This window comes from Hakea prostrata, chromosome 10 (assembly GCF_041222555.1).
Source record: "Hakea prostrata isolate BN-2017 chromosome 10, UWA_Hpros_2, whole genome shotgun sequence".
NCBI classification, from domain to species: domain Eukaryota; kingdom Viridiplantae; phylum Streptophyta; class Magnoliopsida; order Proteales; family Proteaceae; genus Hakea; species Hakea prostrata.
In genome coordinates, this window is record NC_142609.1 from 29,049,158 (window position 1) to 29,072,324 (window position 23,167).

The 23,167-nt window shown below is 40.1% G+C and overlaps 1 protein-coding gene across 2 annotated transcripts; it reads right to left on the minus strand.

Moving 5' to 3' along the window:
* Positions 1-3,076: 3,076 nt before the first annotated feature.
* Positions 3,077-22,038, minus strand: LOC149002426 (isocitrate dehydrogenase [NAD] regulatory subunit 1, mitochondrial-like). 2 transcript variants are annotated; one of them, XM_089137865.1, is made up of 4 exons: positions 20,883-22,038; positions 15,781-16,008; positions 4,298-4,376; positions 3,077-3,794 (listed from the first exon to the last, which is right to left on the minus strand). In XM_089137865.1, the coding sequence occupies exons 1-4, from the start codon at positions 21,396-21,398 to the stop codon at positions 3,520-3,522; spliced, it is 1,098 nt and encodes a 365-aa protein (XP_088993991.1). In that variant the 5' UTR covers positions 21,399-22,038; the 3' UTR covers positions 3,077-3,519. The 2 variants fall into 2 exon arrangements, with proteins under 2 accessions (XP_088993991.1, XP_088993990.1); XM_089137864.1 differs by having other exon boundaries at positions 3,078-3,794; positions 15,781-16,020.
* Positions 22,039-23,167: the final 1,129 nt, after the last annotated feature.

Below are 23,167 nucleotides of genomic sequence, written 5' to 3' on the forward strand. Positions count from 1 at the left end.
ATTTGAGGTTAGTTATTTTTGCCCTACCTCATTTTGTCGGTGCACATTTTAAACTCCCAAAAGCCATACATGAAAATATGAAAAAGGACTCAGCCAATTTCTATTGTAGCAACAACAGAGATAAAAATAAGCTTCATTGGGTTTCATGGGAAAGATTGTGTGCCTCAAAAGAGAAAGGGGACTTGGCTTTAGGGGTACTTCCCTCCAAAATCTAGCTATGCTTGCAAAGGTAGCCAATAAATTATGGAGAGACAAAGGAATCTTTGTGGGCTAGATTTATGAAGGCAATGTACTACCCAAATGTGGGTTTCCTAAATGCTAAAGTGGGAAATCAGCCCTCATGGGCCCGGAGGAGCATAATGGCTGGTAAACAAGTTCTCAAAGATCACCTTATATGGCAAGAGGGCCTTGGTACAAAAATAAGAATATGGCCTGATAAGTGGGTTCAAACTCTTCCCAATTACTCTTTAAAATATCCAAAACCCACTTCCTGTGACTTAGAATTTGTAGCTAATCTTAGTGAACCTCAAACCCATACTTGGAAAGAGGAGCTACTGGATAGATACTTTCACCCCTCAAAAGCCTTAGCTATCAAGAATGTGAAACTCAGCCTCTTCCCTGGAGTGCAGCAAAGGATGAATATTTTTTAGTGAAATCAGCTTACCATGCACAAAAAAATGCTCAAGAGGCAAGTGAACACTCAAATGGGTGCTCTTCAAGGGGTCAAAATTGGAAGTAGGTAAAAGAAGAGGTATGGAAAGGCATATGGAGAAGCACATCTCTCCCCAAAATGAAACAATTCATATGGAGAGCATGCACAAATGGTTTACCTACTGAAGAGGCAATGGCAAAGAGGAGAGTCACATTGGACCCAAGCTATAATAGATGTGGCATGCAGATGGAGGACATTAGTCACATCCTCCTAGAATGCAATTTTGCTAGAGCAGTATGGTTCTCAAGCCCTTTAAATTTCATTCCCACCACCTCACAAACTCCAAAATTTCATGAATGGCTTTATCACATTTTCACAATGCCATTCAAATCAAAAGTGGAATCAAAATGCTTTATAATTGGGTGTTTGTTCACTTGTTGGCATATATGGTTAGCAAGAAACGCCACCATCTTTAACAAAAGTGGCCTATCTTCAGAATTGGTAGCATCACAAGCTTGGAAAGCACATGAAGAGGCTCTTTGAGATTTCAGGAAAAGGAAAAGAAAAGGAAAAAGCCCAACAAAGCAGCCCAAAGGAAAGCCCTAGAGTAAGTTGAGCCTGCCCCCAAATGGTTGGTTTAAGCTAAACTCATATGCTTCATTTAACCCAAAGAACCACAGAATGGGCCTGGGTTTCATAATTAAAGAAGCCCAAAATCAAATAGTAAATGATGTTTCCGAGCCCGTGACTTTCTCTTAATCGTTGATGGGTGAGGCTCTAGCAATGCGGAGTGGGCTTATGCGATTGCGGAGTGTGTCAAACTAGTGGTGAAAAGTAACAGTCTTGATCTTGTAAAATGTGTGACTGATGATACTCCCTCCTTTCCACCTCTAGATGTAGCCCCCATTATTGCAGATATTGTAAGCATAATGGGTAGGTTTGAGTCGTGCATTGTTGCACATATCCCTAGTCAAGATCAACATTGTGGCTGATCACCTAGCTAGGAAGACCCAATTGGTTGCGTGCTCCACTAGTTGACCATCTTCCACTCCTTGGTTGGTGGATTTTTGGCCCCCCTCCTTGGCTTTGTCGCTTGAATGAATCATCCTTTACAAAAAAAAAAATCAACACTGGAAAAGATAAGTGCTCAATCCCCAACCCCTTGAGTTCCATCTTTTACTCAAAATTCTAATTACTATGTATTTCCATAACTCCACTAGTTAGCTCTCAATATGATACAAGCTCAACACTAGTGTCACAATCATTGAACTCAGATGACCAATGGAAAGCATCCAAGATGTTATTCCTAGATTTTAAGAGATCAATTAGAGCAAATAAATTGTTGGAGCACATTACATCTCAGGACAAGTCAGATTATCCTTGATACACTGCTAAGGTAAAAAATAACTGCTTGTTAAGATCTTTAAATGATTTTTTATTGATAATATTTGCACTAAAAGGTAGTTTCCTTCAACAAATTGAAGTGAACAGGAAAAAAAAAAACCACCCCCCCCCCCCCCCCCACCCCCCCCCCCCCCCCCCCCCCAGGGGAAGGGGGGGGGGGGGGGGGGGGGGGGGGGGGGGGGGGGGGGGGGGGGGGGGGGGGGGGGGGGGGGGGGGGGGGGGGGGGGGGGGGGGGGGGGGGGGGGGGGGGGGGGGGGGGGGGGGGGGGGGGGGGGGGGGCGGGGGGGGGGGGGGGGGGGGGCGGGGGGGACGGGGGAGGGGGGGGGAGGGGGGGAAAAAAGATAAAAAAAAAAAAACCCAGGGGAAAAAAAAACCAAGGAAAGGAAAGTAATAATTTACATAATCAATTTTTTTGATGGGATGAATCCGATTGAGTTCAATTGCAGTCATAGAAAAGAGTAAAGAAAAATAAAATAAAGTAAAAAATGTTAGAAAGGTCAGAGAGAATGAAATCATCAGAGAATTGAGATAATGACTCATAGACTACGAAAATGAAGATGAAGAAAGAAAAATTAGGATAAACCACTGGGAGGCAAAATCACTGAGAAAAATCAATGAAAACTGCTAATGATAATCCTTCGAGGAAGCGGACACCATAAATGTGAAGATTTGTAGTTGAGACTTGAGAGAAGTGCAGAAGGGAAATTCACGCATACTTTCGTCGAGTCCTGATCTTGATTCGTTATTTCAGAGCGTATTTGCTCGCTGTCGTGAAAATATCGGATTACCATTTGAGAGCTCGGGCACAGTATTTGGAAAGCATGGTTTCAGGATAGATCACCTGTCTCTGAAAGACCATCCAACCCTTATTTATAGTAGGCATTACATTAGATCTTCCATCTTTCTCATCATGATGCAATCTATCGGATCCAGAGGAAGTTTTTTGGAAGAGAAGATGCACTGCTTCCAAGTGTATGAACTATTCCTAAGAAGTTATATTAGTGGGAAACTGTGCCATGGCATCGAGGGGAACTTCATCAAATTTCATCCATGGGCATTTGAATCACGAAGGGGAATGGGAAATGAAAGTGAAGTTTGAGTGTTGGGCTATAATTAAATCAAATTAAATGTTGTTCATTTCTGTTAAGTTGCAGAGTCCATAAACCAGAACAGTTGCATGTTTACATCAATCACTATACATATAGAATTACATTTATCCAAAATCCCAAATGCATCAAAAAGAATTAATGGAACCCATTTTATCTTCGGAATACTATTTCAGCACTCTACATGGCTCCTGATTTTATATGGGTTCAGATTGTTTTGAAAAAAGAGGCGGCAATTTCTGATTCTTCACAGAATCTGGAAACCAACAATGACAAAGGAACAGAAGGAATTAACTCTGAAACCATTCTCTTGAGCCTGATATGATTTTGGTTGTCAGGATTGAGAATGGAATCCCCTCAATCCAGAACTGCCATGACAGCATCCACCACTTCTTGCGTGGTGCTTTGTCCTCCAAGATCTTTTGTCCGGTACTTGCCCTCGAATATCACATGTTTCACAGCGGTCTCCAATCGATCAGCAAATGTGGGGAATTGCAGATGCCTTAGCATCATGGCAGACGACAGAAGCAGGGCCACAGGATTGGCCTTCTTCTGCTCCACCAACTTCTCATTCCCCACATTACCTGCTGAAGCACCTTGCTCGAATATAGCATGATCAGCCCCAACATTGCCTGCAAAACACCAAAAGAAAATTTGGATAAGATGATAGGAGAATTTAACGCTAAGATATGGTAAGAAACTGACTAAACCACAAAAAGCAGTACTAATGAACAAACCATTCACAGAAACAACCTTGAATGGATTGCTCAGCCCAGCTTACATGCACCTTGACTACAGCATCAAGGGGCTGGCTTTTACATATAATTTAAATATAAGGCGGGGCTTCGCCCCTGGCCCTGAGGGGATTTGACCCTTGAATAGTTTTTATTACCAGAGAGAGGGAGTCTCAACTACTTCAACGTCCCTCTATTTGGTGGCCTAGAACCATATCTAAAATAATATAAAGTTTGGTGTAGTTAATACTGTAACACAATACACATCACAAGTCCAGAAACACCAACTCACAAGTATAACTCCAGACAGATGGTTTCCAAAATCACACTAAGGAAAGCAAAAGCATGTGGAAGAAAAACAAAAATCAACATGGAGTGAATCAAATATTTTATCAGCTTACCCCCAGGCATGACGCCAGTGCCTCCAGCTATACCTGCTGCTGTATTTGCCACTAGGTTACCATAAAGATTGGGAGTTACCTACAACAATAAACACAAATGAACTGTACATAAAAGAGTTAAAGAGGTGGACAAAAACAAGAGAGCAAGTTAGCATTAAAAAGAACCACCCCCACCCCAACTTGGCAGGATGTATGTCCATAAACCAATCTAATAGTTGCATTGGCACAAAATGATACCCTAACCTATAGGCATTACATACCATACACCAATTCCAGTTCAATTGGCATGCTCATTCTTGCTTACAAATAAGTTGATATCAAAGATCAACCCTGAAGAAATTCTAGCCACCCTGAAGTAGTTATTAGTATGCTTCTATAAAGATCTGATAACCTTTCAGATTCTTAAATTTTTATTTTCTTTGCAAAAGATTATTGATATGAAACCAGAATCAGGGCTGAAATAGGGCCTAGGGTAGCATCCCCACACCCTACGGGCCCTTTAGTACCAGCAGCAATATTTTAATAATTTTACTATATCTCAGTCGAGTGCACTTAGTGTGTACTTGGGTCCAGTATGTTTGTGGGACCCTAGATCTACTTTAATTTTTGAGTTAAAAATCATTATTTATTGAGTTATTGAAGAGTCCTTGTTAGGTTAGGATTCCCAAGATGTAATGGAGTCCCCCAATTGAAGTCTACCACTTGCAAGGATTCCATGTCTAATCTTTAGTTTTCAATTTGGATCCTGTGAGTGAGCTATGAAAGAGCCTTTGTATGAATATGAGTCCATAGTCCAAGTAAGTGAAGTAAACCACGTCTAGGGTTAGAGGTATTTTAGTAATTTCCCTAGACTTAGGGTTTGCCCAGGAAATTTCAGCAAAGGGAAAAGGCTTCTAGGGTTTCTAAGGTACTTTAAAGCCTGTTGAAGCTAAGATTCAGATCTGAATTCTACTGAGGATTGAATTCCAGATTTGGAATTTGAATTTAGAGGCCAAACTAGGGCTTCACCTAGGGTGGAAGAAAGCTATTCCTTGCTGGTTCTTCTGTACAGATACTGACTTCTGTTTCTGTCCTTTCAACTAGAATGGGATCTGATTGAATACAACAAAATCAGATTTCTGGGATTTTAAAATTTCTGCACAATTCCAAGGCAGAAGATGAAGTGCTGGCTTTCTGGAATGAGGGAAGTAGGGCTGAATTGAAGGAAATAATAATAGGGTTTGCTCCTAGGGGTTCCTGCAATCCTAATGGAGGTGGAAGTGGCTTGAGTAAGGCTGGGACTCAAGGTTTCCTAGTGGAAGTAGGATGCTGCTGCAGTGAGGGGGAGGGGGAGTGAGGCCTGTGGGTTCTAGGGGGAAGGAGGGAAGGGGCTGGGGGAGTCTTGGGGCTTCAGGAAAGAGGTTAAGGGAGTTGTGGGACCTGGGGGGCTTCTGAAATTCATGCAGCAGCAGGGCAGGGGGTTGGGAAGGTTGTGCAGTGCAGGGGAGGTGGGAGATGAGCTTGCATGGGAGGAAGGGAGGTGGGGAAAAGCTGTGACTTACTTGGGCTTGCTGGGATGTTGAAGAAGCTCGTTGGACTTGCAGAATCGATCTAGCTCTACATTGCGAAGAACCACTTGTTGCCTTTTCTTCATGAATAACATGTGCAGGTAGCCTAGGAGAAGAGAAGCAAGCTACCCTCGCCTACCTCCCATCTATATCTATAGGCGGCCATGGTAAGAGCTGGTAAACATGGTAACTGTATCGGTGGCATGGGCCACCGCTCCTCGTTCTATCTAGGTTCTGTTCTTCCGTATGCCCCACCTCACATAAAAGAAGGGGATCCTCTTCAATAGAAGAACCTGTGTGAGTGGGAGGGGATTGAATCATTCATTCACCAGATATGTCTTCTTCTGTGATCCGTGAATGATGGAATCAAATTGAGACACTCAATAAACAACCGCATGGTCCCCCTCAAAGGAACCCTACCACTCACTCAGGCAACTAACAATCAAAATTCTTTATTCATCAAATCTGTCAATAACAATGCATGAAAAAGCTATCTATAGACTTAAAAAAATAATAATAATAAAATATAAAAATAAAATAAAATAAAATAAAAAATCTAACTCAACTTTGGAGCTCCTTATCAGATTAGGTTTCGAATTCATCTTGGACTGGACTCTTATTAATAAAGCAACTCCTAATAGAAAATTAAAGGAATCTTATCTTATCAACAACTAACTTGGAACTCATTCAAAACAACTTTTAACTCACAACAACATTCTCCAAACAAAACCAAGCCTAACTCAATTTAGTAAACTGGACTCAATGAAAATTCTGGAAAAATCTAAAAATTATTTTATAAAATAAAATAAGCGCTAAAATGCCCAAAATACCCCCAAAAAGAGGTTTGGCCAGCATAGGGTGGTTTCTTGGAACCATCCTAGGGGCCCCACTTAGGGTTTTGGCAGGCGGGGGGTCATTGTCTTCACATCGGTAGGAGTCTTCGTTAAAAATAAACACCATGAAATAGAAAATCAAAAAAGAAACAAAACGAAAACATAGAGAGATTTAACGTGGTTCACAAACCAATGGGGTGTATTATGTCCACAGACAAAGAGGAACATCATTTCACTATGCAAAAGAAGTACAACAAGAGATCTCACAACCAACTACCAAGAACAACATTACAAGACACCCAAAACCCTAAATGAAAAATCCCAAATCTTTCAATGATGTGGTAGGCGCAGGTTGCGCACCAAAATATGTCAACGTGGGTCCATCTTCGAAATTGGGTACAAGAATTCGGGTCACAACATGACAGTCTTAGTTTGATTTGTCTTCTTAAAGTTGAGTCCTAGTTGTGAGTTCCTTCTAAAGGCTACAAATAAGCCGCCCTACATTGTAAATTTCAGTTTATGATTAATGAAATAAAGCTGAGATTGAAGAAGCAAGAAGCAGAGGCCGTGGGTTCACATGGAGGGGACTTGCAGCAGCCTTTGAATGAAGAATTTTCTGCAGAATTTCAGAATCCCAGCTTCCTTCTTCCTCTCCAAGTACAAGACACCCCTACCCCTAGACTACACTTCCCATTTCTTCTTCCTCCATCAGCAGGCCCTATCCCATCCCACTACCCTAATGTCCTTAGTTGCTACACGCTCCCCCAATCATGAGTCACCCTCACCCCCTCCTGAACCCTGCAGGAGCCCCTATTCCCCTCCCTCAACCCTAATCCCTTAACCCTCTACCTTGCCAAACCTAGACTACTAACCCGAACACCTCTCTTCTTCTTTTCTTCTTCTTCTTCCTCCTCTTTCTAGCTTGTGGCAGCCTAGTATTTATCCAGAAAATTCAAAACCAGAGAATTAACTTAACCTAAAGCTCTAGGCTTCCCTTACCCAATACCTACCTCTATTAGGAATTAGAATCCCTTGCCCCTACCCTACTTTCAACTCTAGGTCACAGTCCCTCTTTTCCCCTCTAAACCCTACACTCATCTTCTTCTTTAGAAAACCCTAAAGCCTAAAAACTTCAAAACCATGAATCTCCTTAACCCCTCATCCAAAACTTAAGCCCTTACAGGATTAGCATCCCAATCACCCACTGCACACTTGACCCTAACCCTAGGCCCAATCCAAACCCTAGATTCTTAAGAAATCTAATTTTCCAAAACCCTATACTAGAATTCAATTCTGAAACTAAAATTACAGCAAGGTTTCAGACTTGGTTCACTAAACCCTAGCTTCTAAACCCTAGCCAAACCTAACCGTACCCTCTTCCCCCCCCCGGGGAACCCTTTAACTAGCCTAATTCCTTCAATTCTTCCTTCAAACGTAGGGTATTCTATACTCTAATTGACCACTGATTCACTTGAAGAGGATCCTGTGGGCGGACCTAGAACTAGGGTTTTATTTCAATCAATCAAACCCTAGATCCTGGTTCACACGAATTATCCTTCCTCTTTTGGTTGTCAATTTGTAACCAGATACTACCCCCAGCCTCATCATTATGAAGCACTAGATGGGCCCTCACTGCCTCAAGCTTGTTGATGACTTGAGATGGCCTTTGGTCTAAGTTTCATTAGTGACTTCAAAGACCAAAGTGATAAATATAAGAGCCTTGATTTTTAATACAATAATGACTTACAAGAATTAATGACCCATGTGAGACCAGCCAACCATCCAACTATAATCATTTGAGCCATTAATGACAAAAAAATTAATGATTCATAAAATGGCCAGCCATACCATCCAACATATGCTGAGGAGAATAAATAACAAGACAAGTTCTGAATCAGAAAATTGAGGAAGTAGTCATTTTCAATTGAGTACTTAACAAAGAAAGCGAAGCCACAGAGAAATAGATTTTCACCCTACAAACAACTCAGCATGCTGGTTAGCAGGGCCTCAGTCAGGTCGTGGGATGACGGACTATACCTCCTCTATAATGGAATTTACCATAAGGTAACTAGCACACTAAGAAGGGCGTACGCAATGCATTAGCCTCCCACCACTTGTAAGGCCTGGGGAAGGGTCATAACATATGCAACCTTACCCATAATTTGCAGATGCTATTTCTGACTCAAACCTACAATAACAAGGTCACCATTGCACTTGGGTCTGCAGCATCAACCCTCATGGTAGTATTACCCCATTGCTGAAAAGGGGGGAAATCTTCTGATGTTCAACTAATAAATACAGTAACATATCGAATAGTTTTACTTAAACAAACAAAAGTATCTCAATTTTCAAAATAATCCCTTTGTTACTTTCAGTTAAATAAAAAGTATCTTGATTGCACTGCAATGTCACGCAACAAGCATAGACAGAGAAGGATCCATATAATGAAGGATCCACAAACATCCAATTGGTCAAATTTGAGCCCGAGGTAAGAAAAGATAGCTGTTAATGAATCTACACAGTTATGCATCAACAATAGCCACTACTTGGTAGTATATGATTATGGGATTTTTAATGCTTTGTCTGTAAAGGTGTTCAATAGTAAGACCCAAAGCTTAGTCCACCTGAGTGCATGCTGATCTTAAGGCCAACACATCCTCAAATTGCAACTTTGCAGGCTCAGGTTGTAAGTATTCAAGTATTCCAGGTGACTACATATTCCAAGGTGTTCACACAAGTAGATACTACATAGCAGATAGACAAAGTAGAGAAAAAAGATTCCAGAATTTCTTATGCAGTCTATGTTTTATTTGCCGGTAGAGTCTAAGAAGCAACAAATATCTAAATGTCTGAATAGTTGAGTCATCATTGGAGAGATTTAATGGATGATTTGACAGAGATGCAGCTATTCTGCAAAGACTATAGCTGCAAAGAGGTTATAAATGAAACTGCATACAAAGAAAATTGTGGATGCAACTAGCTGAATAGCTGAGAAGTGACAGCCAGTGACAAATACTCTAAACCTTTATGGCCCTTACTCATAACAGCTATACCACATGAGTTCCAACAGAAGGATTCCATTACCAAACATGCTAGACAAATGAGGTGGTCACATTTATTGCTGATTCAACAGTGAATGAAGCTTCAGCAACCATTACTTGTGGTTAAGCTTTGGGTTGATGCTAAAGAAGCAAAGAAGAGAAAAATCAAGAAAGTTAGCTCCATTATGTATTCATATTAAAGAATGTGATCCCTCTCTGATAACAAAGATCTCTGGCTTATGTTGCCTGGAAAGTTGAAAATAGAAGCCACAGACAGGTTTGGACATCGACTCTGATGCGGAGACAAGACAGACAAGTTAAAATACTCTAGTCATACTGCTCTAGTAAGATTACTATATAACTGCTACCCTCTAGCAATGCATACACTAGTAGCAGATTTACTGCCCACGTAGGGGTTGGGGGGCAGGGCAGGGAATATAAAGGATGAACCCCGGCCTGAAGGTTTCTGCACAAGTAGAGTCCAGGGGGTAATTTTCCTACCCAGTTTTACCCCCAGCAATTTTTTGCTAAGAGGCTGTTTCAATGCCTTGACCTTGGTGAGGGAATATATAGTATAAAATATATCTGTAGGTAGACAACATCATTAAAAAAGTAAAATAAAATATTTTATATCAACATAAATGACATGAATTTTAAGAGGAACTGGACTGAAATGTTGTTTCCTCATAAAATTAGGAGCTACGTGTCAGCCATGGGTGTGGGGTTAAATCTTAATTCTTATAAAGTCTATCTCATTGTCATGTCTGGAAATACATCAGTCCCTTTCTAGTTTCATCTTTGAAATTTACTAGAGTGACAACTTTCTAGGGTTAGAAGTTAGGAAATAATTAGTTCAGCTAAAGGAGCAAAAGGTCGCTGCAAACAAGAGAGGAAGAAGAGAAGAGGAGGCTGGGAGAATCAACCATATGAGATTATGAGCTCTCTCACATATCTTTTTTCACTAACCCAGATTTTGATATTACACCAACCTACCTTGGGAGGTAAATGGGAAAAATAGAAAAAATACAACTACTTACTATGTCCTTTTGTCCTTAAAAAGGACAATGGCAAAAGTATCATAACGCATAAACACTTGACAATCCACCTCAAGCTGGAGATCAGATGCAATGCATTTATAGCTTGTAAAGAGGGTATTGAACCAGCTAGGAATGAGTGAAGATGTTTGCACTTGTTCACCTGTCTTTACAAAGGAAGTACATACGTAGCCCAGCTTTTCTTGCATGAAGCATCTGTCAACGTCAATGTGTTTAGTTTGGTCATGTTACACAGGACTATAAGCAATACTTACAGCAGCCTTGTTGTCATAGTTGAGCTTCATAGAATCCTTAGCACCGACACTTGAATCAACCCCCTATGTCTATATAAATTTATAATCTTCCTAAGCCATAGCTCTTTCTGCCTTAGCACTAAGGTCTAGCTCCAAGTGGTTAATTTTTACTCCATTGGCCAAATGACCACCTACAAAGGTACAGCAACCTGATCTACATCTTCTATCCAAAATAAAAGCCAACCCAGTCAGCATCAAAGTAACCTTCTAGTCTCAAATGGTCAAGCTTGGCATACAGAAAACCTTTTCCTGGAGGAGGTTTCAAATATGTGAGTGCTAACAATGCAAGCATGCACAAATTGACTCACTACACCTATTGAAGAGGTAATTTGATGTCGAGTCAACAAGAGAGAGATCAGTTTGATGACTAACCTTTGGTACTTCCCTGCATCTAAAAGAGGAAAACCACAATCTTCACTAAGCTTTATTTTGATCAGTTGAATCCCGCATGTTTACATCCCAACATTTCAGCCTCCTTCAATATATCCTACACAAACTTTCCCTAATAGATGTCAATCCCCTTTTTTAATCTTGATACTTCAATTCCTTAGTAATTCAGAAGTCCAAGGAGTTTGATCTCAAATTTTTGGGCTAGGTATGAATCAATATGCTTGTCATAACCCCAGGTCAGAGGCCAGTCTTCAGGATCCTCTTTAATTGAACAAGCAGCATTTTAGGGTTTAATCCTACTATTTTAGGTCCGATTTCAGTCGATTCTTGATGGACAGCATCTGTATGTGATCAAATATACACTGTGGTTGTAGGTCTAGGGACACTTAGATGGTTCTAAGGTGTTAGGAGTGGTTGACAAGGGTTAGGATAGGGTCAGGAGGGTAGGATTTATAGAATTCAGTTAAAAACCTTGCTGTAATTTAGGATTCAGAACTGACTTCCAAGTTTGGGGTTAAAGAGAAAAGCTAGGGCCAATGTTTATAGGGTTTCTAGGGTTTTGGGATGATTTAGGGTTGACTGGGGTAGGGAATAGGTTTTGGCCAGCAGGGTTGGAGCTTAGAAAATTAGGGAATTAAATCCGATTTTGTGGAATACCAATTTCAGATTTGGGATCCCAAGCTAGGGTTTCTATTAGGATTCCTAGTGTGTCTAGGACTCCCAAAGGTCGGTAGGGTTAGGAGTGGAAGTTGAAATAGGGATGGTTGAGGAGGGTGTGATCCCAAAAGTATTTAGGGTTTGACGGAGGGACTTGGAGCTCTAGGATTTGAAAGTTTTTTGGGTTTTCCCAGGTTGCGCGAAGGAGAGGGGAGGTATGGGAGGATAGGTATGTTAGGATTGAGTCCTAGGAACAATCAAACAATGAAAGAAAAGAAGAAAAATTGAACACAGAGACACAAGATTTTTATGTGGGAAACCCTCGAGAAAACCCACAGCCACCAACAAGCCACTAATTACAACTGTCAAAAATCAGTTACAGATAAAGGAGAGCTGTATATTTATATCAAAACCCTAATCAGAGATATAATCAAAGTTGTACATATCTAAGGGTAATCTAGGCCGTCGGGTAATGAATCTGAATGCAATTTGGGCTTCTCCAAAATAGTTTTTGGTGCAAAGCTCATGTTGCCCTAGTAAACTCAGCCTTCTCTCGCTTTGCAGGGGAACCACGCTCCCTCCAAGTGCTTTGTTCCCCCTGGGAGGATTGCGCCCCCTACCAGATGCCACAGAGTCCCGCAGAATCAGGCCCACATACATAACAGGGTGGGGGTTGGGGAATATGTATACTTACTTGGAGAAACTATTCCTTGAAGAATTGAAGAATTGCAGAAGTTTAGAAGCTACAATGGCTGCCGCAGGTTTAGAGAAGAAGAAACACAATCTGAAATTGCAGAAAAATAATAAAACTCCAAAACCCAGGTAGTCCCCCCCCCCCCCACGACTCCATGTCTACCCTCAATGCTCATCTTTATTCAATTCGTCAAAACTAAGCCTTGTTACATTCAACTGACTACAACTCAACAAAGAAAACCTACTAGACTCAGTTAAGGGATCCTACTTGGATTAGAATTGTCTTGTACAATTAGACTTAACTTCTAAACTAGGAAAAGGACTCAAGTAAGAGTTCCTAAAACAAATGCAACTTGTAAAATAAGATATCAACTTTAAGAAGTAATCCAACTTGAAAATTGGAATACCAACTAAGACTACTAAGTGGACAACAAAGAAAGGACTTCTCAGAGCAACACCCTCAGTTCCAGACCCAGGAGTCAACTTTCCTGTTTGAGCATTTGGTACATGTATCAGTCCTTGGAAGAGTGAAAGGGTCACCACTACTAAGGATCTCTTCAATACAGATACAGTAATGATCATAGCAATCTCCTTTGGTACATCAGGATCCGAATTGGTCATGAACATTATAAAGTGCTGCTCTTCACGAATCCTAGCATACCCCTGGTTGGGATGGGTAGGCCCACCACTCCTACTTTACCAAGGACTCCTCTAACCAACTGACCAAGTGAAAGAAACAAAGAGTAGATCCTTCCTCCTAAATTACCAAATTACCCTTCATACGGTTTGGCCACATCTTGGATGTGCCAATAGGGGCCTGTTTTCAGCTCAAATTCTGAGGGGCCCTATAGTTACCAATCCTGGTTACATTGATGCTTATCACAGCATTATCATTACCAGTTACAACAAAATCATCAGCATACACAATGTGAGCTGTAAGCATGCCACTTCCCCATCTAATGAACAAAATGTGGTCAGCCTCACTCTACAAATACCCATTCCTCAGAATGCCTTTCCAAAACTATTCAAACAAGGCCTTAGGAGACTGCTTGAGTCACAAAGAGCCTCTTTTAGAAGGCAGACTTTCCCTTCACCTGAAGGAAAGGTAACATTAGGTGGAGGTTGCATGTAAACTTATTTTGGATCACCATAGACAAGGGTATTCTTCACATCTAATTGGTAGAGCCATAGAGGGCCAATCTTTTTTGAATGCCACTAAGAGTTGAACAAATGTCTCCTAATAGTCAATACCATACGCTTGGCTGTACCCTTTGGCTACCAAGCAATCCTTGTTTCTCTATAGTGCCATCAGATTGATACTTGATTTTTAGACCCATCTGCATCCAGCTCAAAAACTCCACATGGGAAGATCAAAAAGGATCCAAGTACCATTCTTCTCAAGTAGGGCTGCAACAGGGCCGGGCTTTTGCAATCCTAAGCCCAGCCCTATATATTCTAATCTAAGCTCATTCTCACCCTAACCCCAATTCAAGGCCAAGGATTATTGTCCATAACCCTAAGCCCTATAGGGCCAAGCCAAACCCATTCCCGTCCTGATTGTCCTTGATTGGGCTAGGTCGCAACGGTTGGCCTTGTCCGTCAATGGTCCTATCCCTAGCCCTATACTTGGCCTTGGCCCTGGCCTTGATTAGCTCTATCCTTGTCCCTATAAATAAGTAACTCTTGGGTTTTTTGGTTTTTCAATTTTTTTTTCCCAATTCACTTGATGATCCCATGTAGGTGCATACATTGGATCACTTTACAGCAGTACCTAATATTGTGCTTATTAGAATCTTAGGTTCAATTTGAGCTGTCCATATGGTATTAAGGTGCTAAAGAAAAAGGGACATTTTTTTGGTAGGAGAATAGGATACATTTAGAATTCAGAATTATTGATATTTGTTAGGAAGTTGTTAATCCTATTTTCTTGGTGGGCTGGTTCCCAAGAGGAGCATGGTCCCCCCCCCCCCCTTGGCAGGTTAATAACTCTATTTCGTATAGAATGTTTTTGTTACTTTTATTATTATTGGTTTATTTTTATGGTAATTATAAATAAGCCAATCTCTTATATTTCATGTTCCTGAGGTCACCATAATTCTTTGGAACTTTTGGAGCAGGAATGAATTTGGATTTTTCCTGAAATTAACATGACTTTTAGAAGCTTAAAACAATTTATCTGGAACTTATATGAATTTATTCTAATCTAAATATCATTTTTTGGAATCCTATTTTATTTTCTTGCAAGCTGGAGTTGGGGCCACCAATTCTGAAGAATAATCCCCTAGGTTTACTGTTCACACTATGGTAACTTCAAGATAGTTATGCTGCATCACTATCAGAGCCTTAAATTCCCTACCTAAAGTTTTTGGACCTTTACTCAAAGAACATTATGAAATGTCCTCAGACTTCAAAATGACACTGAGCGTGGCTTTTTAATCTTCATTCACATACATGCTGTCTGATTAAAAAATCAGAAACCTCAGCAATTTACCAAGGAGAACATATAAAACTCCTATTTCATTAATTGGTCAAAAGGAAAACACCAAGTCCATGTTACTTGGTCTTCATTTCCAAATACTCCACAGATGATGACTTTATTTGCGTCAGCAGGTTGAAGGAAGTTCTATTGAGATTCAAGAAAAACCTGAATAATTGAGCAATGGCATTAGAATCCATTTTCAATCTCCAGAAATTGAATACCTTTCTGTTAAGTTTCATCAAGAATTCCTTCTAAAAAATTAAAAATTAAAAAAAGAAAAATAAAGAGTCCTTCAGCATGACTATCTTTGCACCAATTGTCAATTAACATTAACTTAGACTACAGAATGACAACAGTCAATGGATTAAAAAAATGAAAGGGCAATTGCATCACAATATTTCATTATCAAATAAAGGAATCATAATAATAGTAAAATTTCTTAGAAACAAGATGGCCGAAACTAGAGCAAATATGAAAATAATTCAGCAAACGTACCATGACATCAAACTGCTCTGGCTTTGAAACTAGTTGCATGCAACAATTATCCACAATAATCTCATTATATTTAATACCAGGATATTTTGCTGCTACTTCACGACAAGATTCTAAGAATAGACCATCTGCAAGTTTCATGATGTTGGCTTTGTGTACGGCAGTCACTTTCTTTCGGTTGTTTAAGTATGCATACTCAAAGGCATATTTGGCAATCCGTTCTGAGCAAAACTTTGTAATCACCTAGCAATAGGTCTGGATGAGAAACAGGCAATAACTGACCATGCAGTTCTCCATTACACAAGACACAGGAATTTAAAACATATTATGAAGAATTGATGAAGACCGATTACATTGCACAGATCCCACCTCAAATATATGTCAAGATCAAAGCAATGATCGGCAACCTCAAAATACATTCCTTTGAGAAAAGCACTTAATTAACCAGCGATAACATAAAGAAGACAGGGAAGAAGGGGAAAAGGCTGCAACAGAGGCCAAAAAGCTCTTACAAAGCTGTGGTAGTCGATACCTTCCTATGATATAGAAACTTAAAATTAGAAACTGCTAAAGAACAATATATGACAGAAGTAATAACCATTGTAAGATTCTTTCCTAAATCTAAAGTACTAGAAACTAACAAATGTAGTTAATATGTGTACATGACAAATGTACCCCCATGGTACATGTGGGCCATGTACCCCTACATTTAATTTGAGATATTTGAGCACTCCGCCTCAAGCTGTAGTTTACATATCAAAGGCTTTAACTTGAAATAACAAGAAAAAATATTGAAAACCAAATTAGTCGTGAGCATGAGTAGTAATACAATCCACTCCGTAAGAACTTCACCCACATGGTAATCATCAAAAACTTCAATAAACAACAACAACAACCCAAAACCAAAGGCACTTCTCAGGCAATGCGGTTAAAAGCATGGTAGGAGAACACTTAAGAACTCACCAACATCTCACTAGATCTCTTTTTCCATTTAACAAGACAAGATGAGGAGTTTAGCTCATATGGTCTCCGATCTCGACTCTCGAGTTGTGACTTTGATGGTTGGATTATCATTTGAACTAAGCAATATAAACTTTGAACATGTACAATATGCTAGACTTGTTTGGATTTTGAACTTTGAACATTGATGTGCATATGATGTGTATAATAGGCCATTTTAAGGTTTCTGATGTAACCCTGAAATACAGGGACAGTCTTCAGGATCTCGTGATTAGGTTACAGCAGTAGTTTAGGGTTCATACAATTCTGCAATTAGGGTTCTGGTTGAGTTTGCAACATGGCAGCAGCTGAATGGCTTTGGAGGTCTGTGGCAATGGGAAAACTACTTCTAAACCCTGTGGTTGAGTAACCAGGGCTTAGGGGCTGTTCTAAGGTTGCTGGAAGGGTCTACCAGGTTCTACTAAGGCTGTATTTGAAGTGGTTTTAATGCTGTTTTTTTCTGCTTTATTTATTTTTTATTTCTTTTTAATTTTTTTTTTTGGATGAATATTTTTGTCTGTTGTAAGTTGCAGAACTGAATTCTAGGGTTTAGGGTTTGTAACTTCAGGTGACAGTTAAAACTTTTTGGGCTTAGGGATCGGGCTCTACTTAAGGTCGAAGGCTAGCAGGAGGGGTGCAATGGTACTCCTAGAAGGGGAAAGGGTTTGGTTGAGGCAATAAGGGGATAATGGAGTTCTAGGGTTTGGAGAAAAATCTCAAGGTGTGCAAGCTTCAGGGGGAGAATGGGGTAGATAGGGGAGGGGAATAGAAAATGGGAAGAAAGAGGATTTATGCTTATCTGTTGATTTGCTATTGAAGCTGAAAATCTGATGTAGAAAACCACCTCTCCGATGTGCCTCTTGGAAACCCTGAAGCACTTCCACGCAAACATGGCTGCAACTCTGAATCTGGAATTTTATTAATCAATCAACTGATTTGAGTTACAAGCCTAGATCTGTATTTATAGTTTAACACAAGGGAACTCTACTTGCACTCGACAAATCTAAGAGTCCCAAACTAGCAACTAAAGAACTTCTACTTAAACTTGACAAACTTAAAGAGGTCCCCAACTAACAACTAAGGGACTTCCACTTGGACTTAAACTCTATTTTAACGTGACTAATAGGACTTCCAACAAACAAAACAACAAATATGGACTCTGCAAAATATTCTGGACTTAGAAAGCTGACTGGGACCCGAACTTTGGGGAAAATGAACAAATTACCTCTGGTAACATTCAGCCCCCTGGATAATGCCACAAGATGGCTGCTGTCTTAGGCTCTCTTTCTAGCCTTCCTGGAATGCCCCTGGCTGGTTACATCAGTTTTCACTTCAACATATTTTTCCCCACTAGGGCTCTATAGTGGAACTCACATTTACACTATTTTTTTCATAAATCTAAGGTCACCTCTGTGTTCAAAAGGACTGAATTAGGCTGGAGAGCAAGTTTTAACTCCTAATGACCACTAATACCCCACGAGTTGGAGACCCGAGTTGGGGAAAAATTCCACCAACTCAACGAGATCTATGGAAAACTCTGTTTTTTAGTTAAATGGGCCTCGCAATCAAGCTCTTGAACCATGGTTAAATGTAAGTAGTAAGCTCCTCAGAAAAGCAGCACCAGCTAGTAGATATCATTCTGCTCAACCAAAGGCAGAGACAGAGCCTCAAACAAAAGTCTCAGATAAACAAGTAGTAGAAAATATTGTTGCAAACAAATTGAACCCTTGTGGATTATATTTGTTTTTGAGGAGTAGCCTTCCGTCGGTAAGGCAAAAGGACTGTCCACCTTGGCACCAACCCTGAAAAGGTGGTGTGGTGTAGAATTCCGAGAGCATTTAGACGGAAAGGTCCGTGCAAAAGTAAGCATAGAGGTTACAGCTGACCAAATAGGCAGTATATGATGCAACCTCAACTGAATAGGGGCCAGTTTTACCGAGATGAGATCTCATCAAAAACAATCTTAACTTGAAGTTCGAATTGAGTGTACATCGGTTAGGGTTTAGGGTTTAGGGTTTAGGGCTGTGTTTTTAGTGGGGTTCCAGGCTTGGTAGGCTAGCAATGCAATGATGAAGTTTGGCTCAGTCTCAGTAGAAGGGGAAAAAGTTCCTCTCAGGAAGGTTTTAGTGTAAACTTTCTGAGTTAGGTTTTGGGAATTAAGGCAAGGAATACAGCTTGATGTTTCTAGGGTTTGGCTGTCAAAATGAACTAAAACTTGGAGGGGTATTAGGTGCTGATGAACAAATATTGAAGTTTGGAGGGTTTTGGATGGCTACATTGGAAGATATGAAGTGTCTAGGCCATAGGGTTTAGGAAGTCCAAAAATCCAAGAGAAAAAATAAATAAATAAAACGGTGAGAGGGTATGGGGGATTAGGTATGTTGGCTGCCACTTACACAGAAGCATAAACATTGACTGAAGCAATGAAAGAGCTCGAATGGCTCAAATGTAGGTTGAAGTCCATTACCGTTGGGGAATCCCTACTCGTCCTTGCAAGAGACCCAAATCCATGCACTTGGAGATTCCAGAATTGGAACACTAATCTCAAATGGAACAGCAACAAACACAGAAACAAAGCTGAATACCTTGAATATTATTAATCATAAACTTGCGAATACAATCAAGTGAGGAAATTTCTGTACTCAACTTGTCTACCTATGTTCTATGTCTATTAATTTAATGTAAGCTAACAGAAAGGTATGCAAAATATGGACAAGGAGGAAAGTATAACCTGTCAAAAGTAGCAGCAGTAGGTACTGGAAGCAGCTATAACCAAGATTTGAGAACTTGTCCGACTGAGAAGGACCAAAATACTGAAATTTTGATGAGATTTTGATGAAAGGGTTATTTTGGTTAGTTTAGGACAGCTGAAACTTCATGGAACTCCTAGTTTAGGCTATATTAACACATTTAAATGGTCATATTGCAAAAATAGTGGCCTAAAAGGGTGTCTACATTTGCAACCTTGATTGATAGTATCCGGTAAATACTCATGTATAATTGCATATTTACATTGTTCAACTTCTTAAAGGACATACAACAATAAGTAATCCTGAAGGCATCCAAATTCTGAAGGCCAAAAAATTTGATCTCCCTTGCACCAAATAGTGAAGGCCATTCTAACATGAAGCACCCGTCACTAAAAAAATTCCCCTTGAAACAACCATGCTGGGAATCTAACGGCAATAGATGCAGCAGCAGTAGCAACACCACCATTGGTATGGTTTGATTTCAAAAGATGGCCACTTAAATTTGTAATTTAAGTCAGGAGCACTGTAATGCATCAGCAGCATTAAAGAGTGTTCCTTTTTCCCCCTTATTTTGATTAGAAAGAGTCCTCCGGTCAAGGTGAGAAATTCTAACATGTCTAGAGTTCCTGGAGCGTATTTGGTCAATTCCTCAGTAGGCATTTGACTAAGGGGTCTCTTTTAAAGTTGTTGGGCTAAACTTGTAGTTTTAGTTTTTCAACATTTTCAACATTTATCTTTAAGAATCTTTTATTGTCCAAAGTAAGTTGTCTTTCCTGCTTTATTCCTATTTCTAAGAAATGAAGATTAGAATAATCTTAGAAGGTTTGGTTATCTGAATGTTCAAAAATCACATGACCAAGTTTCACTTTACTGACCTCTTTTTTCTTTTCTTTTTTTTTCACTCAAATTAAAATAATAACAATAATCATGGAATCAGGAGATTAGAAATAATAAAAGAAAATTATCACAAGGGCTAAAGAATCAAGAAGTAATAACATAACCTTCAATGAGAAATTGAGAACCTCCATCTTGAAAATATCAAGATCTAGAGTTAATAGAGTTCCGAGAAGATCAGTTGTCTGTCTTGCATATCCATTAGAAGTTGGTCCTTATAATAGAAACTTGCAAGAGATGCAATGACAAAACCTTTTTGTTCGTGTGTATGTGTATGATGGCAGTGAGCAACAATACAATAAAATAACTCCATTAGAAGAAAATAAAAGAAACACAGGATGGGATCTAATCCTTCAAATGGATCAAGAAGAAATGAACACAATAGACCCAAGAACCAAAAGGACCAAGGGCCAACAGCTTTTCTCATTAAAAAATGGATACAAAATGACCCAACAAAAGTACCTTAAGGCTCTCAACAACACCAGGAACAACTTCATGCTCAAGACCTGAATATTCCCCTTCAGTATTCTCCCGAATCACAACAATATCGACATTCTCATGCCTAGTTGGCAGCCCAGGAAGATTGAAACAATACACAAGTGATGCATATAGATCAAGTTCTTTTCTTAGCTGAACATTCAACGAGCTGACACCTCCACCAACTGGAGTGGCCAAACCACCCTTCAAACAAACCTTGTTCTTCTGAATTGAATCAATCACCTCCTGAGGAACTTTTGGCATGTCCCCATGAACTTCATATCTTTCAAAATAAACTGGAGCATGCATCGCTTTCATGACCTGCTCAACTGCACCTGTAACAAGTGGACCAATCCCATCTCCTGGGATTAAGGTAACAGCTCTAGGAGCACCATCACCTGGGCGGGGCATATAAGTTACAGATCTCTTTAAGATTGAACATGAGGAAGCTACTGAACATCCAAGTAGTCGCTTTAGAATTGGTAAATTTCTTCTCGCCATGGTAGTAATCTGTTCAAAAATTGAACGTTATACTACTCGAGAGCTTTTCCTCTCTCTCTCTTTCTCTCTCACTTTGGCTAATGGTTGACTATGACTCGCTCCCTTGACTCTCTGTTTTTCTGGCTTGAAGGGTTCTTTACGGTGGAAGCCCTCTTTAAACTTCAGACCACACTGAACTGAAGAGACTCGTGGGTAGTGTCTTTGATCGAACTAAAGCAGCAAGGAAAAACCAACCAGGTAAGTCGGCAGCCCTTATCTTCCTGAAAACCTCCCCTTCCCTGAGAATCCGTTCTTTATTTCCTTGCGCAATTTCTACCACTCCGGCTCACTTCCTCTTTCTTCCTTAATTAAACAAAAATGCATTAGAAAACGCTAGAACATTAACGGTCTTGACTCTTGGACCTCAGCAGAAATCCACGTTGTAATACATTATATAGGGGGAGGCCAGGGAATATTACAGAAAGAAAACGCTCGAAGGTTTCTGAGCCAGGGCCAGCAAAATAGGTATGGATAGCCATGAAAATGGAATATGAACCATGCGGGTTAAGGCGAACGATGGGCCGATGGTCGGACCCTTGTTGGCTGGACAAGGAAATCCCGAAAACCCGCGATATGCGCGGGAAGAATCCCATACGGTAGGAAAGTCTTGCCCCTGAGGATTACGGGATTCATACCGACATAGATAGAGAGAACTGGATCTGAAGTCTCCAACTAGGAATGAAACTAGGCCGGTAAACGGATCAGATTTGGCTCAGATACACCACTATCCGAATCTGTATTTTATTAGTAAAACCGTTATCTGAATCTGAATCTGGTAGAAATTTAGAAAAAGCATCCGAATTCGAATTCGAATTCGAATCCGAAACTTTATCGGATATCCAATAATAATTCGATCCGATAAATTACCCGATTATTACTTGGTGATTGAACTTTTTTTTATTTTTGTTTTCCGATTTTCAATTTCCGATTACTTATTACCGGTTTCCGAAATCCAATTATTAGCCTTTTTTCTAGAGAAAAGTATTTACTATTTTACTCTAACTGGATAATTTTCAATTTCCAATTATCCATTTATCGATTATCAGATTCTAAATCCGATTATCATCCATTTTCAGAGAAAAAAAATGTTGAATTCTTTACTCTATCAGGATAAATTTTTATCCGGTTGCTTAACGGACGGATACGGATATTTTCCGGTACGAAAAATTCTGGATACGGATACCCATAAACAAATACGAATGCGGATTCGGAGGCGAATTTCGGCTACCCATTTACAGGTCTAAATAGAACTCTAAATCTAGATCAAACAGTGCAAAGTGAAGCACACTCATTCCATCTCACAATCCTCCACCAACAGTTGCCATCTATAAACATCCAAACCCACTCATGTAAGAAGTAATTGAATTCTATTGGCTTGGTCTTGAGGCTCTGCCATTCTACAGAGTTTCCCAGTGTTGCTTATTGACTTAATCGTTGGAGACAGCTTCCCGACCATCCAAAGGTTGGCCTACACCTAACCTTGGGTTTGAAGGTTTAAAAACTCAAGAGCTATGCAATTCGGTGAGAATTAGACACATCATTTTGGTGCAATCTATGGGAAAATAGCAAAGAAAACCATGATTGCCGATCCATCTATGTCTCAAGTTGTTGTGACAGGTTGGGGATGGAAATTAGGTTTAGGAGAAACCTGAATGCCCTTTGGCTAGGTGCTAACCACCACCCCCTTCTCAGCAACACAACCAACAGAATGAGGAAGAGAACCCTCATGA

What these genes read in the sequence shown, in the direction of transcription:
- LOC149002426 (XM_089137864.1), bottom strand. Translation starts at nt 21,398, where the DNA reads ATGGCGAGAAGAAATTTACCAATTCTAAAGCGACTACTTGGATGTTCA. An exon ending in GTGTTGTTGAGAGCCTTAAG is followed by an intron (nt 16,021 to 20,882) that starts GTACTTTTGTTG and finishes ACCTATTGCTAG; the next exon opens with GTGATTACAAAGTTTTGCTC. An exon ending in CACTGGCGTCATGCCTGGGG is followed by an intron (nt 3,795 to 4,297) that starts GTAAGCTGATAA and finishes GGTGTTTTGCAG; the next exon opens with GCAATGTTGGGGCTGATCAT.